The sequence below is a fragment of the Chlorocebus sabaeus genome, chromosome 4 (assembly GCF_047675955.1).
Source record: "Chlorocebus sabaeus isolate Y175 chromosome 4, mChlSab1.0.hap1, whole genome shotgun sequence".
Taxonomy (NCBI): Eukaryota; Metazoa; Chordata; class Mammalia; order Primates; family Cercopithecidae; genus Chlorocebus; species Chlorocebus sabaeus.
In genome coordinates, this window is record NC_132907.1 from 85366745 (window position 1) to 85386236 (window position 19492).

Here is a 19492-nt window from a genome sequence, read left to right on the forward strand (position 1 = left end):
GGATTGTCTCCATCTCTCTACGTTACTTTCAGTGTATAAAATACAAGATATGTTAATTTTCTCAAAGGAAAAATAAACAGCAAAACAGGAGGTTCCACTTAACTATCTAAATCTGTTCCCCAAATGTATGCAAATTTCATCTCAACAGACTTATCTGTTACTTAATCAATATGATTTATCCACTTACCAAAAAGTGTTACTATGCTCAAGATTGCTAATATAAAATAAACATGACAAAGTTCTTGCTTTTGACAAATTTGCAGTCTATTAGTGGATGCAGAATTATAAATAGGCACTTAAGCTTTAGGGAACTACAAGCTTGCATTCTGTAAATCAGGTCTATGGTGATGGGGGCCTGAATTAGAAGAGGCCATTAGGATGGAGAGGACAGAGGGAACACAGGAAGCCATGACTGTAGAACTTGGCATAGAAGTAAGGGAGAACCAGCAGAGTGGCTCCCACGTTGCAGGATTAAATGTTTAAATGAGTGCTTTCATCACTGTTGACTGGAATACATAATACATGGGGAACATATTTGGAGGAATTATTTACAATTGCTTTAGTAAACATTCTTATCTCATGTTTTCCACCAGAATATTAATGACCTTATGTGCCAAATCATAATAGTTAGCTTCCTGAAATCCTTTTTAAAATCATTTATCTCTTTAGTATTAAGTGCAGTGTTGTTAAAGTTCCATCTACATTTGGATAGTTGCAGCAGTGGTTCTCTAGTAAATTGTAACATACATATTCAGTTAAGCCATATAAGTGATCACAATAGAATTAAATCACTTCATTATTTTGCTCATTAAGATAAAACAAATTGGCCATACTATTTCTCACCATTTCATAATTTGATACTTCAAGCGAATGTATCATAATTAAATCTCAAAAAGCACTTGAAAGGAGAAATTCTGAGTCTCACGTTAAGCTTTGAACCATGAGAAAATAAGAACATATGAACAGGCTATTGACGGAGGCTTAGATCTAAAGAGACTAAACTGATCTTTCTTAGCTGTGAGCTGTGCCCGCCTCTGGGACCAACACACAGATGCCAATGCAGACTCTTGAGCCAGCTTTCAAACACATTTGTGCCTCCTTCATTTCAAAAATTAAACTTCGTCTCTGTAGAAAGAATGAAGCTTACAGTGTGTGAAACCTAAGAATTATTGGTGGAATCCTTTAAATCTGTTTATGAAGATGTAAGATTTTACTAATTTATAGGTAATGCTGCATTTGTGAAGACCCAAGACCAGCACTTTTCAAACAGAGGTCCATAAACGGCACATGATGTTTGTGTGTTTGTTTGAGATGGAGTCTCACTCTGTTGCCCAGACTGGAGTGCAGTGGCACAATGTCAGCTCACTGCAAGCTCCGCCTCCCAGGTTCAAGCAGTTCTCCTGCCACAGCCTCCCGAGTGACTGGGACTACAGGCACCCGCCACCACGCCCAGCTAATTTTTGTGTTTTCAGTAGAGACGGGGTTTCACCATGTTGGCCAGGCTGGTCTCGAACTCCTGACCTCAGGTGATCCACCCACTTTGGCTTCCCAAAGTGCTGGGATTACAGACGTGAGACACCATGCATGGCCAAGCTGCATGTGTTTTGAGCCCATTTCAGCAAGGAGCTCTGGGATGCTTATCTGGCCAGGCAGGCTCAGAGTGAAGGAGGGAAGGGCAGTGGCGTATAGCATTTTCAATCCAGAGGTGAGAGCATCCCTATACCAGAGGCACAGAGGGTCCAAGACAAGGGTTTATTGCTTTCCTGTCATGTGGTTTTCATTCCAAGTGAAAGAGATCACACACGTGTTGTGCCTGGCTTTTTGCATGATTGGGTTTATGGCATTCACTGGGGCTTTTTCATTTAAGAGGCAGCATTCAAAAGATGCCATAATAAAAGATGCTATAAACACAAGAAAATGAAGTCATCTATCTTTCTCGTATTTGTTGATGTAGAGATGGTGTAGGCTGGGAGGAATGCCTGGAGAGTATTAAATCAAAGAAACAGTGATGATCGCTTTACATATTTTCTGTTAAAAGCCTATGATGTCACAAAAATCCTGAGTGTTATCCACCATAAAAAATAAAAATAAAAAATAAATGCATTGTAAGTAAAAAATAAGCTAGTTAGAGTATTTAAAACAGTACAAAATAAATATCGTATTAGGTTCCCAGGTAAAGTTGGTGGCGTGGACACACAAGTTGCTTTCTATCCTACTGGAAACATGTGAATACAGTATTAGAGGGGTTGATTTTTCAAGGCATAAATGCACAAAGTCAGAAGAAAAGAGAAAGAACCATGTTGATTTTAAAAAGTAGAAGCTGGAAATACATGGAAGAAGAATGAATTCAAGTCTAGCAGAGGAGAACTGTGTGGAAGACAATGCTGTCCAGTTCTATGATTCTTAGAATGGCCTGCTTGCAAGGCTAGCTGTTGACTGGCATCTGGGAATCTGGATTTCAGGAAGGTTTCTACCATTCCCGGATGGCAAGAGTGGCTCTCTGTGCTTAAATTGTCTGTACAAGCAATGTGGTGTATACTGAAAGCTTCCTTGGGGGAATCTGAACTTTGGTAAATGCAAAGCAAGGATGCTTCTGCAGCCAGACCCCAGTGAAAACCCTGAGCACCAAGTCTCCAGTGAGCTTCCCTGGTAGACCATCTTCCCTGTACATCATCAGAACTAGCTGCTGGGGGACCTGAGTACATCCTTTGTGACTCCACTAAGAGAGGTTTCTTGATTGTGCCACCTGGCTTTGTCTGGACTTCTACCCCATGTGAATTTTCTCTTTCCTGATTTTGCTTTGTATTCTCTTACTGTAATAAATTATAGCTGAGAACACTGCTGCATACAGAGTCCTATGGATCCTGCTATCTAATCATAGAAACTGGAGGGATCTTGGGGACCTCCAGCACATACATGAAAAGAATCATCTCAATGCACACTAGAGAACCCTCAGAGAGCTCAGAAATCAGCAGCCCCGTTTTCTTTGTTAGTGGCAAAGTAACATTGGCTGACTTCTGTTAAACAAGTTGTCAGACCTCCATATCTCTCTCCCACTCCACCAAGAGGACTAGACCTGCTCTGTCCGGCAGAAGCTAGGAAGCTTATTTTCTGGAGAGGAAAACAGAGCGTCTCTGGACCTCTGAGCACTGAGCTCAGTTAACTGGGTGCTTCAGAACTGAGAAAGGCAGAGTCAGATAAATGACTGTCTACTGGACACTGAGAGTTCAGCCCTCTTCCTCCACTTGGCTCCCAGATCCTCCATGGCTCAGTCTCCAGCATCCAGACAGGCAAGACACTGGAGCAGTCTTCTCAGGGGTCTCTGAAGAGTCCAGCAGGAAAGGTTTAAGAGTCTGACAAAGATTCTTAAATTCTGGTTAAAGATCTCAACCAGATCTGACCAGGTCTATAGACTTCTCTGTCCTTAGACCTTCCAGTTAAACTTTTTAGCCCTCCACTCTAATTCAAAGCAGAAAACAAAGAATGTTCAGATCACAGAAGAAACAATCTAACAAGAAAGATAGCGATCTAAAAAAGCAAATGGAATTCAGCAACTAGAAGATACAGAAGCTATAGAGAGAGACTACAACCTTGAAATAATTCATCAGTGTACTCAGTGTATTCAAATCATCAATGTACTCGAATTGGAGAAAGTAGTGTGACCAAAAAAATAAGAACAGGATACAATAAAAGGGAATAATCAAGAACCAAAAAATAGACACAAAAAGGCTTTTGGAAATTTAAAATGTAGTAGATAAGATGAATATATCAATCATCATTTTGGAAGATAAGGTTGAGGAAATCTTCCAGAAACTAGAGCAAAAGATGAAGATATGGAAACGATGAGATAAAAGATGAGAAATGTAAAAATGGATAAATGAGTTTACATCCAAAAGATAAGAGATGCAGCAAGAAAAGGGAGGGGGAGCATGAAATGAAGTAATCAAGAATATTTCTGCTCACGCCTGTAATCCCTGCACCCTGAGAGGCCAAGGCGGGCAGATCACGAGGTCAGGAGATTTAGACCATCCTGGCTAACACGGTGAAACCCCATCTCTACTAAAACTACAATAAATTAGCCGGGCGAGGTGGCGGGCGCCTGTAGTCCCAGCTACTCGGGAGGCTGAGGCAAGAGAATGGCGTGAACTGGGGAGGCGGAGCTTGCAGTGAGCCCAGATCGCGCCACTGTGCTCCAGCCTGGGCGACAGAGCGAGACTCCATCTCAAATAATAATAATAATAATAATAATAATAATTCTAAAACCAAAGGAATTTGTAGATTCAAAGGTTTTACCAAAAGAACCCAAAGTCAAGTTTAGCTCTATGGTGATAAGTATCAAAATACACAACTGAAAGAGGTGGAGAAATGATAGAGCAATTCTCTTATTTTATGATAAAGCTTAACGAGTGATTTAATTCTTATTTTATTAATAAAATATTGTTAAAAATCTTTAATCCTTTGGCCATCACTAGGTGTATTATGTGTAAGGTTTCCCCTCCAGTGAAACCCGTTGCTGTAATATGGAGAAATTATGTCACACTGCATCCAAGGTCAACTCCTGTATCCCTCCTACTGGACTCTGTTTGCAGCAATTGTATGTAGAATGCTTGTCAAATAAATCAGTAGGTGCTCCAGGCAGATTTTCATCATCTTCACCTGCCAGACCTCCAAAGCCACTGTGTGCTCATCTACCCAGGACCCTCCTACCTGTGATTCCAAGGGAGGTACCTGGGAGGGAGGGAACAGAACTTACATTTCAGTGTACTCTCAGGAGACGCTGAGAAGGGCTTTGAAGGTGTTAGCTGTGAGATGATGGGAAACCTTCTTATACATAAAAAATTCTCTTGCATCATTTTATCTTGTGGCTCCCCTACCACTCTAACACCTCACATCTGTGATCCCAGGTCTTAAGACATCCGTTAATCTCAAACTGAATATTACGAGGTTTACAGATCAATCTTTTCAAGAAAATGCTAAACTTAACATCAGAATAATGCGTACTTTCAGCTAGTCATTAATTGAAAGGAAGATGATTTTTATGGGCTCACTGGGGTTTTTCCCCACAAGCAATTAAGTTTGTTGTCTCATTCCCATTGTTTACACAGGAGAGACTGCGGATTCCTTTTGGAGATGTCTTGAACACTGAGCATTCTGTTGAATGCCTAATTTAACACAAACGTGTTTTTAGTTTGGTAGAGTAGCTGTGTCTTAGGAGCTGGTGTTTTAGAGACGCCTATCTTTCCCTAAAGGAAAGGAGCCTTTGGTGAGGTTGCTCTGTTCACCCTGTATGGTAATGTTCGCCTGCACGTTCTCCCCAGGAGTACCAGCCTTGCAACACCAACCCGTGTCCTGAGCTGAAGAAGACCACACCCTGGACACCCTGGACGCCTGTCAACATCTCTGACAACGGCGGCCACTACGAGCAGCGATTCCGATACACGTGCAAAGCCCGCCTGCCCGATCCGAATTTGCTGGAAGTGGGAAGACAGAGAATCGAAATGCGGTACTGTTCTAGCGACGGCACCAGTGGCTGCTCCACAGACGGTGAGTAGTGATTCCGTGGGGACTGACCCACGTCCATGGAAGGGCCTTTGATCTTATCTCTAAGGTCATAAACAGCAGTAGGACTTTTTTTTTTTTTTTTTTTTTTTTTTTTTTGAGATGGAGTCTGGCTCTGTCGCCCAGGCTGGAGTGCAGTGGCGCGATCTCGGTTCACTGAAAGCTCCGCCTCCCGGGTTCACGCCATTCTCCTGCCTCAGCCTCCCAAATAGCTGGGACTACAGGCGCCGCCACCACGCCCGGCTAATTTTTTTTTTTTTTTTTTTTTTGTATTTTTAGTAGAGATGGGTTTTCACCGTATTAGCCAGGTGGTCTCAATCTCCTGACCTCGTGATCCGCCCGACTCGGCCTCCCAAGGTGCTGGGATTATAGGTGTGAGCCACTGCGCCCGGCCTCTTTTTGGTTATTTATGGCTTAGCAGCCTTGAAAACAATGATCCCTGTACAGCACAACTGACTGTAGGACAAACTGAAAGAAAAGAGCCTTACTGTAAGGAGTTAGATATTGAAGTGATACTATGAAATCAGGCCCTCAGTAACATTATATTTATGATAGACCCAGAATCATTCGTGTGAGATTTATTTAGTATCAGAAAATGTACTGGGGAAGCATCAGTGATCTTTCATACATCTTCTGGCACTAAAATGTAAGCTGAAAAAAAGTTTTCTTTGTTTATCCCAAAACTTCACAAGGGCAATGGAAGTGCATTTCTCTTTGTACCTATAAAAGGACTTTTCTGTTTTAAAAAAGCACAGTGTGTGAGGATACTAGACTAGCCTTTGAAATCACTTTGCTCCTCATACTTGAGTAAATCCCTTGAATGCCATAGTAATAGCATGGAGAAAGTCCTGAGGCAGAAACCAGATCTGGCCTCTGCCAGGCCCTAACACCAAGTGGACCTTTCACCTGGGGCAATTCACTTTCTCTCCCTAGAGCTCAGCTGTCTCACCTGCAGAAAAAGGAATTGAGCCTGGTGGCCCTTAAGAGCTTGATGCTTTGCTTTGTTCTTCATTTCTGTTTTTCAGTCTCCTCTAATTGGGCAAAATCTCTTCCAAAAGAAAAGATACCAAGAGAGAAGGAAATGGATACTCATAGATGGGTCCTTGATACACAGTTTGATGAGAACAGTGATTGTTATATCTTGAGGCCGTTTTTAGATATGCCTTAGCATCTTTGCACTGGTGATTCCACCTTATTCTCCCAGCATGAAAGGACAGGCACCATTTATAGAGAAGGGGTCTTATACCCAGAGTGAATAGCCTAGACAAGTGCCACCAAGCTGATGTGTTGCCATATTGGACAGAATTTATTGTGGGATAAATTCATGGAGGTTTGGTGGATCTACTTGGTGTTGCCACAAGGAAGGCTCTGAGACAGCATGGCTCTGTGTGATGGCCACCAGCTGCTCTCTTGTCACAGATCACCATGACTTCTCCTGGGAGCCGGTGAACAGCCTGGATGCCTGGAGGCCCAGCAGGTGCAGCAGGAGCCACTTGCTTTACAAGCCTGCTTCCTCATCCTATTGTTCTCACTGACATTAACTCTCTTCTCCTCACACCACTGCTCACTGTAGTTCAGTGATTACACAAGCTGCTTGTTTCTTGAAGCAAATAAAAAGAGTCTGCTTTCATACAGTGTTTGATGTGAATAAACATATAACTTGAACAAATACCACCCAGCTGAAAAAAATGAGTAACAAAATAATAGTCATTCTTTTTAATTTTGTAAACTCTTGCTGTATTTAGAAGAGAAAGTATATGATGAAATACCAAGAGAAGGATAACTGAGGACTTAAAGATGTACATTTTATAAATGATGATCTTGTGAACTCCACCTAGGGTGGTGAGATAAAGCACAAAATTTAAATGCAGGTTGCAGCTATCTTTCAGAAGTTTTTTTCTAGTACAAGTATATCCCATGAATCTTTTTCAGGATAAGTATATCCCACATAACTTTTTAAATGACTAAGACCCATGCAATTTTCTGGTTTTTATTTGTTTGTTTGTTGAGACAGGGTTTCCCTCTGTTGCCCAGGCTGGAGTACAGTGGTGTAATCATGGTTCAATCTCAGGGTTCAATCAATCCTCCTATCTCAGCCTCCTGAGTAACTGGAACTACAGTTGTGCATCACCACACCCAGCTAATTTTTTATTTTTTGTAGAGATGGATTTTCTCCAAGTTGCCCAGGCTAGTCTTGAACTCCTAGGCTCAAGTGATCTGCCTGCCTTGGACTCCCAAAGTGCTGGGATTACAGATGTTAGACAGTGCACCTAGCCCAATTATTTAAGTATATAGATGTGTCCCATCTAATATTTGGGAAATGCTTATCATAAAATGTTATTTATTTTTTTGAAAGTCACATTTAACTGAGTTTCCTGTATTTTATTTGCTCAATCTGGCAACACTATCTCTAATTTATTCACTTATTCTCTTATTTCAAAACGGGCCATGAACTGTATTTCTTATGATATCAAAGAAAAAGTAGAAAATGAATGATGGTGTTTCTCTGTACATCAACTTCAGTCTCCTTTCTGAACTTACACATTTTATTCCTCCCATTTTCAGATACGTATACAACCAGAGCTAATATTTGTTTTAAATATTCATAATATTAACTAAGGAAAATTTGAATACACATTTATAAAAGATAGTCTATATTTCCTTCAAAAGTAGATCATGGACTTGTCTTTTTTTTCCATTTAAACAACAGTTTTATTTTAATTTGAGGTTTGAAATTTAACATATGAAAACCTGGAATTTAAAAGTACTTTTGATAAGTGTTAAACACTTGAAGTTTGAGAAATTAAGCTGATTTTTACCACTGCCTTTAAAAAAAGTTCAACATTGGATTACTTAAATATATGGCTAGATTTATGTAAAATATGCAGTTAATGTTAATATATTATTTTGTATCTGACTTCAATACATTTTGTTTATTATACTTTAAGTTCTGGGATACATGTGCAGAGCGTGCAGGTTTGTTACATAGGTATACACGTGCCATGATGGTTTGCTGCACCCATCAACCCGTCATCTATATTAGGTATTTCTCCTAATGCTATCCCTCTCCTAGCTCCCCACCCCTCAACAGGCCCTGGTGTGTGATGTTCCCCTTCCTGTGTCCATGTGTTCTCATTGTTCAATTTCCACTTATGAGTGAGAATATGCGGTGTTTGGTTTTCTGTTCCTTTGTTAGTTTGCTGAGAATAATGGTTTCTAGATTAACCATATGCCTGCAAAGGACATGAAGTCATCCTTTTTTGTTGTTTTGTTTTGTTTTGAGATGGAGTCTCACTCTGTCGGCAAGGCTGGAGTACAGTGGCACGATCTCAGCTCACTGCAAGCTCTACCTCCCGGGTTCATGCCATTCGCCTGCCTCAGCCTCCCGAGTAGCTGGGACTACAAGTGCCCACCACCATGCCCGGCTAATTTTTTGTATTTTCAGTAGAGACAGGGTTTCACCATGGTCTCAATCTCCTGATCTTGTGATCCGCCTGCCTTGGCCTCCCAAAGTGCTGGGATTACAGGCATGAGCCACCACGCCCGGCTGAACTCATCCTTTTTTATGACTGCATAGTATTCCATGGTGTATATGTGCCACATTTTCTCTATCCCGTCTATCATTGATGGACATTTGGGTTGGTGTCAAGTCTTTGGTATTGTGAATAGTGCCGCCATAAACATACGTGTACACAGAGTTTAATCTTCCTGTGTCTTAATGGCTTTGAGTTCTCATTATGGTCTCACATTTTGGTATTGATATCTTGAAAACACAAAATGGGACTCATTTTCCTCTGACCACATAAAATTAGGTTGGATTTGTGCATAGTTTTTCTTTATTGATTCACCACAGAATACTAGTTTATCACAGAAAGACACTTCTAATTCAATTTCTCTGAAGAGTATCCTGCCATCCTTTCAGAAACAGATTTTCAAAGTAAACAACAGAGTTGCTTAACAACGCCGAGAGTTGTTGGCACTCTTGTCTTCTGAGCACACTTACCCGGAACTTCACTGCCTACTTTTAGAGTTATTTGTTAAAGCTGGTGTCACATTGCCTACATTTGAGAAGATTATTGAATATTTTTTAGTATTGTGAGTGGGAAGACATTTTCATAAAAACACACATAAATTTTGACCATAGCTAATTACATGACTTGACAAGTGAAAGTGCTCACTCTACACATCGCCCACAACATGTCCTCAAAGCCTGTTGGCTGTGATTCCTGCCACAGCAACTCCCCACTCGCTCCACAGCCCACCTGCTGCTGCTGCTGCCTTTCTTGGCTCCTTGGGAAACACCTTTTGTTAGGCGGTGTGCTCTAAACTCCATAGAAACATTTGGAAGTCACTCAGCGCGGTGTTCAGTTCTAGGACATGAATTCTACGGAGCAGACAGGAGTGTCTCTGGCCTGTGATCCAGGAGCAGTTGACTTGGCCCCTTTCACCAGCATTAATTCACCTTTGAAAGGTTAACAGCTGAAAGAATAGGTTTAGAAAATGTCTGAATTATGTTTCCCTTCCTCCAAATGGAGGTCCTTCGGGGCAGGCTCTACCCATTGTGTCTGAAGGCAGTTTGTTGTAGAATTCCCAAGGGAAGTGAGAAAGTTGTATTTTCTTTGTAAGAAGTTTCTTCAAAAAGTAAATGAACTACCTATAGAGAATCTATTATTTCCGGTGTAAAGGCTTCATCACATTCACAAATGGAGTTCTCGATTTCAGCCTTATTTCATAGTAACTGCAGAAAAGAAGCTTGAGACATAAGAGGCTGTCTGATTTTTGGCTGCTGAAGTGTAAAAAGAGCTCAACGGAATGTGAGAGGGTAGTTCGAGACATCAGGCAGACAGCCGATATAGAATGAAAGTCAGCATGGACTGTGGTTCCTCTGAAACTTGTAACGGAATCACACTTCACCTGTTTCCTTGGCAGGGCTTTCTGGGGATTTCCTGCGTGCTGGCAGATACTCTGCCCACACGGTCAACGGGGCTTGGTCAGCCTGGACGTCGTGGTCACAGTGCAGCCGTGACTGCAGCAGGGGCATTCGGAACCGGAAGCGTGTTTGCAACAACCCCGAACCCAAGTATGGGGGAATGCCTTGCCTCGGCCCATCTCTAGAATATCAGGAATGCAACATTTTGCCCTGCCCAGGTAAGTGGATTGTGTAATCAACAAAATATCTGAAAACTCAAGGGCCTTGGAGAGTCTTCTTATTTACCAGGCCTCACACAGCTCCCTGGCTTCATGTTTGAGATCTGTGTTCTTAATAAATGTCTTGGCTACACGTGGTTGCTCATGCTGGTAATCCCAGCACTTTGTGAGGCCAAAGAGGGGGAATCACTTGAGCCTAAGAGCTCAAGCCTGGACAATATAGCCAGACCCCATCCCTATGAAAAATACAAAAATTAGCCAAGTATGACAGTGCATGCCTATAGTCCCAGTTATTCTGGAGGCTGAGTTGGGAGGATTTCTGGAGTCCAGGAGATCAAGACTGCAGTGAGCCATGATCAGGCCACTGCACTGCACCCTGGGGAACAGAGCGAGACCTTGTCTCAAAAGTAAATCAACAAACAAACAAATAAAAAAATGTCTTGTGTGATGTCATCACCTGCTGGATTAGCCCAGAGTGGAAAAAGGAAAGAAGAAGAAACCTCTTCTCTCCAGCAGACCTGAAACCAAATCCTAAATCATTCCAAGCAATATTAAGACCCTTCTCTCAGCCCTCCTTTCAGACAGGCATGCAGCTTTAGTTGTCTGTATAGAAAGATCTGATAGGCCGGGTCAAGGTGGGCCCTCCCTGGGCCCTGGGCACATTTGTCTGCAGGGGTTCCCCACTCCCTAATGCATTGGGGAAAGGCAAATACCATCTAGGCTAGATTGTGTTCATGTTTTTTCTTCTGATTGTAAAAGGAATTAAAACTTTCCCATGAGCTATTCAAAGGATATGGACTCTAGTTGTTGTGTCTGATGGAAAAGCCGGCCTTTCTAATATGGTCTGAAATATCCGGGGTCTTTGGAGCGACCATCAGCTCCTTCTGGAGGCTGATCCCTTCCCAGGCCACTGATGGACCCAGCCCTCCCCCATATGGCCTCCATGTACCATCACGTGGTCATCCAAGGTCACGGGTATCAAAGGTGTAACCCCTGGACCCTGGGCCTGCTAAGCCAGTTCTTGGTCCCCATGTCTTCTGTCACAAAGGTTCTTCCTCATTAATTAAGTCCTCCAAAGATGCAGACTCTTCTCTCCTGTGGGCCTAGCAGAGCTGTTTGTCTTGGTCTTCTTCCTGAGGCCTGGCTTTTCCTTCCACTGAATTCCCAAGTAAGCACAGAGTCATGAAAATGAGCCAAAAGAGCCCCCACCCAGGGCTTTTGCTCTGACAATGCCCAAAACGCTCCTGCATCTTTCCCTATAATATTCAAGCCCCTGTTTCTGCCTTCCTCCTGCCACAGCTCAGGGTCCCTAGCACCTAAAACACTTCCACCAGAGCTTCCCACTTCCTGCTGTCCTGTACAGAACCCACGGAAAGTCTTTGGCCCACACATTATGGCCATCCCAAGGGCCGATCTGTGACTGGTGAGGCTGCCTTGACTTTTGTGTGAAGCTCCATGAGGACAGGGACTCCTGGCATGGTCTCACTCATGGCAGCGACCTCAGCTCCCAGTAGGGGCCTGGCATATACTAGAAATACCCATCAGGGATTGTTTGTTAATAATGAGGAGACAAAGAGTTGATTAACTGATCTTTCTTCATTCATGTCATTTCTCAGGAAACATTTTTGAGTAACCGACTGTGCACTGTTTACAGGGTATACACAGATGCAGTGCTATGATCCAGGTTAGAAAGAAACTTAGAGTTTAGGGAGGATGCATCCTGGGAGCAGTGTCAACCCAGTATGGTTTCTGGCTACTGAGTTTATGACAACCAGGTGCAGTGGCTGTATCCACCAAGGAGCCAGCCCCTTGGTGGATTTCGCCAAGGAGAAATCGTGGCAGCTACAGCAAGCAGGCTGCCCTTAAGTTGGGTCTTGAGGCATAGAAAGGAGCTGGTGAAATTGACAACCAGAGATGGGAAATTGGGAGGAAGGCTCATTCTGAAGCTGGATACAACATTTTAAAAGGCATAGAATATTAACATATTTCTAGTAGATAAAACTTTCTGAGTTCTTACATCAAAAAACTTGCTTGTAGCAGATATTCAATGACCATTCATTGGATTGGGTACGTGGATGGATGAATGGATAGATGAATAAACATGTATATAAAACTGAAAATGTATAGTTTCCAGATTTGTAGCTGAGGCTCCCGATAATGTTTCTGCTCTTATCAGCTGCCTGGCTCCTCCTAGGGTGTCTCTGCTTGAATTTCTCCAGCCTCAGGAGACTCGTCCTCTGCCCACCCAGCTTTCCCAGCCAAGCTGATGCTGAGAGGCTGGGAAAGGTCACTGAACTGTTCTTTCCCATAGCCCCAGTGGAAGGAGTCCTCCTCTGGGGGCTGAGAGGAATCCTGTGGGCGAGCTCGCTAGACTCAGGTCCATGCTATAAACTGGAATAGGGGCAGACGTCATGGGAATGTCAGGGTCCCTCCCCCCACCCTTGTCTCCCTGGGATCCAGACCCTATCCTTGTTGCCATGGGTAGGATGTGCAGATTCCTCCAGACACTTGGATGCTGTCCTAGTGCACAAGTACAAAGGGTCACCACTCATCTCAGAGACACCCTATTAACATGATCTGTTGGTTGCTCTCATTTTAGTTGATTTGGTGGTCAAGCCAATACCATGTATACATAACTTTAATATGCTGAAATAACTCTGTCCCCACTTTCTTTTTAAAAGCCAAGATTCTGCGGACTGTTGTGGAGTCATTCAGAGTGGCCCATGTCATTTTGCACTAGGCAGTGGGTGAGTCAGGGCTGAGTGGTGCTTTCCCTGCCTGGGAAATTCCTAAACGTATGACAAGGCATAACCCAGCAGGGAGGGTTGGAAGTGCTAGGGCTGTGAATGCTGAGCTGCATAGTCACCAGGAAGCCAGTTAGAGGCCAGTTCCTGTCTCATTTAGGATACTCTCCACTGCGAATTTACTCCTTTTTAACCCTGTTGGGTTCATAGTGGATAATTACAAATGGACAGTGTATTTTATTTAAAAATATATTTTCTCATTAAAATTAAATATGAAAATAAATCAGCCAGGCACGGTGGCTCACACCTGTAATCCCAGCACTTTAGGAGGTTGAGTTGGGTAGATCACTTGTGGTCAGGAGTTTGAGACCAGCCTGGCCAACATGGTAAAACCTTATTCCTACTAAAAAGAAAAAGTTAGCCTGGCGCGGTGGCATGTACCTGTAATCCCAGCTACTTAGGAGACTGAGGCAGAAGAACTGCTTGAACCCAGGAGGTGGAGTTTGCAGTGAGCTGAGATCATGCCACTGCACTGCAGCCTGGGTGACAGAGTGAGATTCTGTCTCAAAATAGAAATAAAATAAACCAGAGAATATAAAAATACATTTTAAATTAATCAATGAAAAAATGTTACCTCTAAGACTAATGTGTATAATAAACTATAATAAGGTTTCTAAGTCAAGCCCATGCTGAAATGATCATTTTATTCACCTTCACCTACATAATTTACCCCAGCATTGAGAAATAGCTAATTATTTCTCCTTTACTCCTTTTCCTCAATGCATATTCGATTTAGCCTTAAAGACTCCAGACCTTGACCTACAAAGGTACGGACAGCAGATGTTTTTTTGTTGCTAAGTAATGTTCAGCTAAGAAGAAAGTAACCTCCGAGTTTGGCTTAGACCCCATAAAACCTAATGAAGTAAACACAAACTCTTTTCATCAGACTTAACTAAGATGGTTCTGTTTTGTATTTTGCAAAAATAATTCTATGGGGGAAGGAACACTAAATCTAATGGAGAGACAGACTCTTTGAATCAAAAGAATAACTCTGGCAGTTGTGTGTCCTGTAGACAAATCTCTTAGGCATCTCTGGTGTGCTCAGAACCCTCTCTTCCTTTTCATTCTTGGAGTCCTTGAGTCCATACTTTGAAGTGGAGCCAGGCAGGGGGCAGTGGGTGGAGGAAATTTCTTCTTAGAGATCCTTAGGAGCAGAAAGCATAGCTATCCTGCAGTGCAAACCTATGGAGAATCAATACCACATTTGCCCATGTCCTGAGAGACTGTGAGTGAAGGGCTTCACATCTCTGATCACACACAGGAAGCCTGTTGTGCAAACCTTAGTTATTTAGTTTTTGCTTTGCTATTTAGATCTCTGGCAATTGTATATTGGTTACTGCCGTTGTTTTTCATCTTACTCTAGTGGGTGGAATATTTAGCTAGAATCTCTACAACAAGGATGTTATCTTCTTCTAGCAAGTCACTTCGTGTATAAATTTCATTTTATCAAAAATAATTTCCTATAATTAATTGCTTTGATTCCTTGAAAGCAACATGGATCTGAGCCTGAGTTTGTCTGATCTTCCCATGAACCAGTGTTTCTTGAGCTAAATTAGGTGGCGATTCAAGCCATGAGGAGATTCCTATGTGATTTTTAGCAACATGGGAGGAGTTATGGGAAGCCATAACCTGTGCTTGTGTGTCGGGTTCTGTGCCCAGCCTGCCAGTGTTCCAGCCCCAGCTTCCCACTCACTTGCCTAGGACCTAACCTCTCTGTGCCTCAAGTCATTCATTTCTGAAACAACCCCCAGGGCAGTTGTGAGGACGGAGATGGAATAATTGAATGAGTTTATTATTTTAAGTATTATTATTACTAATGTTATTTTTTTTTAGTCCAGTAGAGTTCACATAGCAGGGAAAAAAAATCTATTTTAGTGGCTCAGCCTTGCTCAGCCCCCTGACACACTGTGCCTTGCACAGTGGCTTACATTTGTTTTGTTTTCTTGGCTCTGCAACTTTCTACTTCCCCACCAGGTTGTACAGGCACCCTCACGGTGAAGACTATTTCATTAAGATTTGTATTCTGTAATATCTATTTTAGAAATGCTTTGGCCTTTCTAATATGAACTGTTAGTACAATAATCAATGTCCTACATCACGGCTCCATGATGTAGGTTGAAACCTGTAACCTCAGGACAGGATCGAGAGGACAGAAAGCAAGCACCGCATTAGGATTGGTCTGGGGACGTAGGGCAATTGCAGACTAAGCAACTCCCGGACAGAGTGAGGACGTGGTTCCAGGCCTCTTTTGAGTTCCCTCTGTACTACAAACATCCATTTCCCCAGTTATTTGACTGTTGAAATTGGTGGAGGTAGAGTGTGATCTTGCAATTTGAACTCCCAAGTGGGAATGTTTCAGCAACTGGATCTGTTCCAAATGCTCTCTTAAACGATTATTCAAACAACAACTCCATTCTCTCTGTTTAACAATCCTGTGCCAGGAGAATTTACCATGATACCAGATGGACAGTTGGTGTGTGTGTGGGAGAGGATTTATTAGACTAGATCACATACCCATTGGCATACATGTTAGTAGAAATGTGGACAGGAATAAATACTGTTTGAAATATCACAGGGTATATTATGTACATCAGCTTCCTGGTGTGAGATCATTAGATGTTGCATGATTATGGAACCATTGAAATGAGCCCATTTAGTCTCTGTTTTTGTTTTTGTTTTTGCTGTGGTAAGAACACTCAACATAAAATCTACCTACACTCTTAACAGGTTTTTGAATGCACAATACAGTATTGTTAAGTATAGGTATACAACGACGTATAGTAGATCTGTAGCTCTTACTCATTTTGAATGACTGGAAGTTTATGCCAGCTATATAGCAGTTCTCCATTTCCCTCTTCCCCTAGTCCCTGGCAACCACCATTTTACTCACTGCTTCTATGAGTTTGACTATTTTAGATACCTGATCTAAGTGGAATGACATATTATTTGTCTTTCTGTGTCTGACTTGTTTCACATAGCATAATGTCCTCCCCTAGGTTCATCCATGTTGTTGCATCTGGCAGGATCTCATTTTTTAAGGTTGAATAATATGTCATTGTATGTACCTCCCACATTTGCTTTATCTATTCATCTCTTGATGGACATTTAGGTTGTTTTGAAATCTTGGTTATTGTGAGAAATGCTGCAGTGAACATGGGAGTGCAGATGTCTCTCAGAGATCCTAATTTCAGTTTTTTGGTTATATACCCAGAAGTGGGATTGCTAGATCTTACAGTAATTCTATTTTTATCTATTTTTTATTTTATTTTGTGATGGTGTCTCATTCTGTCACCCAGGCTGGAGTACACTGGCGCCATCTCAGCTCACTGCAACCTCCGCCTCACAGGTTCCTGCGATTCTGCTACCTCAGCCTCCTGAGTAGTGAGGATGACAGATGTGCACCACCATGCCCAGCTAATTTTTGTATTTTTAGTAGAGACAGGGCTTCACCATGTTGGCCAGGCTGGTCTCGAACTCCTGGCCTCAGGTGATCCACCTGTCTTGGCCTCCTAAAATGTTGGGATTACAGGCGTGAGTCATCACACCCGGCCTCTGTTTTTAATTTTTTGAGGACCCTCCACATTGTTTTCCAAGGCATCTGCACCATTGTACATTCCCTCCAACAGTGTATAAGGGCTGCAATTTCTCCACATCCTTGCCATCACTGATCTTTTGTTTTTTGGATAATAGCCATTCTGGCAGGTATGAGGTGATGGTCATTGTGGTTTTGATTTGCATTTCCCTGTTGATTCATGATGCTGAGCGTCTTTTCATATACTTGTCAGCCACTCATCTGCAGGTTCATCATGCCATACAGAGATCTTCAGAACACATGGTTAGTTGTACATCAGGCCCTGACACAAGCTAGGGGCATACATTACACCCTTCTGAGCCCGGAGCTGCCTTGTGCGCATTTAGACAGCCAAGATCTAAGACACTTGCCATTACTATAAGTTACAAGGACTTATTTTTGCCTTGGCACATGGGTATGCAAGGGTACTCCCTGGAGGCCAAGCTCCAATTTAGGTTGCAAACAGGGAAAAACTGTCAGCAAGTGCTTCCTTCAGTGAGGACAGATATGGGAGAGAGTTTTTTAAAATTCAAAAGTTCTAAGAAAACACAGGCCTGCCTTTTCTATTGCTGATATTACAGCCAGTATCAAACACTTGATCAGTTCCTGTAACTGTCTGAGATACTGAATAACTTTTAGGGAAAATACTGTTGAATTCTGCAAGTTTGTGTAAACTATTGAATCACACAATTTCCAGTTAGATTGCAAACTTATTTCTAAATTGGGTTTAAATATTTTTGTTTTCTTTTTACTTTCTGCAAATTAGAATATTGTCATAAAGATGATATTTTTGCTCTGGTTTCTCAAAAATGCTTTCTTTTTACTTTTGCCAATATCTAAAAAGAAACATTACACCATAACGATGTAATATATCATGACAGCCGTATTAAAATACAATCTAAGTTATTCTAGCTAAAACAATCTTATGCCCTGAATGATTTTGGCACCCTCTGTCATAGTTGCTCCTGTTTCTTTGTGTAGGCTACAAAGAACTTTAAAATATGACACTCTTTACATATAGCAATAGTGAGTCTCTCCTCAGCTTTTTAATTGAGTTGGCCGTGGTTATGATCGGTGCTTAACTCGTGATTAGGATCTAACACCTTGTTTGACAAAATCCTGTAGCTTTGTCCTGGGACTCAGCAATAATAGGGAAGGTATGGCTAGCAAGAGAGAGGCACAGTCAGGAGTTAGCTAAAGAGAAAATCATATTTGACATTGTCACAAGCCCAAGCCAACATGAGGTCTTGGTTTTAGCAAGATCAGCTAATAAAGGACTGAGTCTTAAAGTCTCCCAGATTCAGGTGGGCCACCTGACCTCAGCATTTGGCAGGCCAGTCTACAGGTACCAAGAGCCCAGTCTAAAGAATTCAAGAGGCTAACTTGAGCAGGCAGAGACATGTGCTGGGTTATGAGCTGTCATGGAAATGGTTAGTCAAGGAACCAGTTTGGCCTAATGTTCACATTGTAGAACTGCACCCTTAATAGCTAACCCGACATATGGCTGCAGATTTTCAGATTCCTCTCTATAGTGATTTAAACATAGTGTCAAGTCTGTGTGGATGTACTTAATTTGGTCACTTTGTGCCTGAATTTACTGAGCATTCTTCAGTTGCCTTCCTCATGGGACCTGTTAGCTTTTCTCTATTCCACTGTCAAGGAGTAAACCATACTCCAATTAGTAAAGGAGCTTGTGACTTGAGCTACTTACCTTGGCTTTAAGTCTTGTCTAGCTAGTTAGATGACAAAGGTGAGAGCTGGCTGGGGCTTTACATCAATAACCGTACAAGGTGGTTCATGGTTGTTCTCAGGGGCTGGAATTAGTATGACACCTCTTGCGCTCTGCTGTCATGCTTGTACTTAGATATGATAGATTTAGAAATATTTTCTGAAAGAATGAATAAAGGGAACTGAAAAAATGTAGGGAGGAATCTATAAAGCTGAATCTGTCACCAAGAGGAAGACTCCAAATGCAGCCCTGCGAGGGGTCAGAAGCCTCGTTGCTACGTGCGCTGATGCACGGAAGCCTTCCTGGAGTGCAGATTACATTTTGTTTCCCTTACTAAACAGAATCCACTTGGCTTCCATTTAGTAACTCCTTTCGCTTGGTTGGGATTGGATTACGGAAGTGCTGTGACGTTGTGTTCCTTCACAGTGGATGGCGTGTGGTCTTGCTGGTCCCCCTGGACGAAATGTTCAGCAACATGCGGCGGTGGACACTATATGAGGACCCGCTCTTGCTCCAATCCAGCCCCGGCCTATGGAGGGGACATCTGCCTGGGGCTGCACACAGAAGAGGCACTCTGCAACACGCAGCCCTGCCCAGGTAAGCGGCACCTCACCTATTGCACAGCTTTAGGACAAATTGGCCTCTTTCCTTAATGGATAAATGGTGAAGTTGATAATACCC

The 19492-nt window shown here is 42.4% G+C and overlaps 1 protein-coding gene across 3 annotated transcripts in view; it reads left to right on the forward strand.

Moving 5' to 3' along the window:
- Window positions 1–19492, forward strand: part of SEMA5A (semaphorin 5A) — a 504887-nt gene that overhangs the window by 466682 nt on the left and 18713 nt on the right. For all 3 annotated transcript variants that reach the window (XM_073014841.1, XM_007961192.3, XM_007961194.3), the window contains exons 17-19: window positions 5319–5544; window positions 10489–10707; window positions 19238–19408. In XM_073014841.1, the coding sequence (XP_072870942.1) occupies window positions 5319–5544; window positions 10489–10707; window positions 19238–19408 (616 nt within the window). The remainder of the gene's footprint in view (window positions 1–5318; window positions 5545–10488; window positions 10708–19237; window positions 19409–19492) is intronic.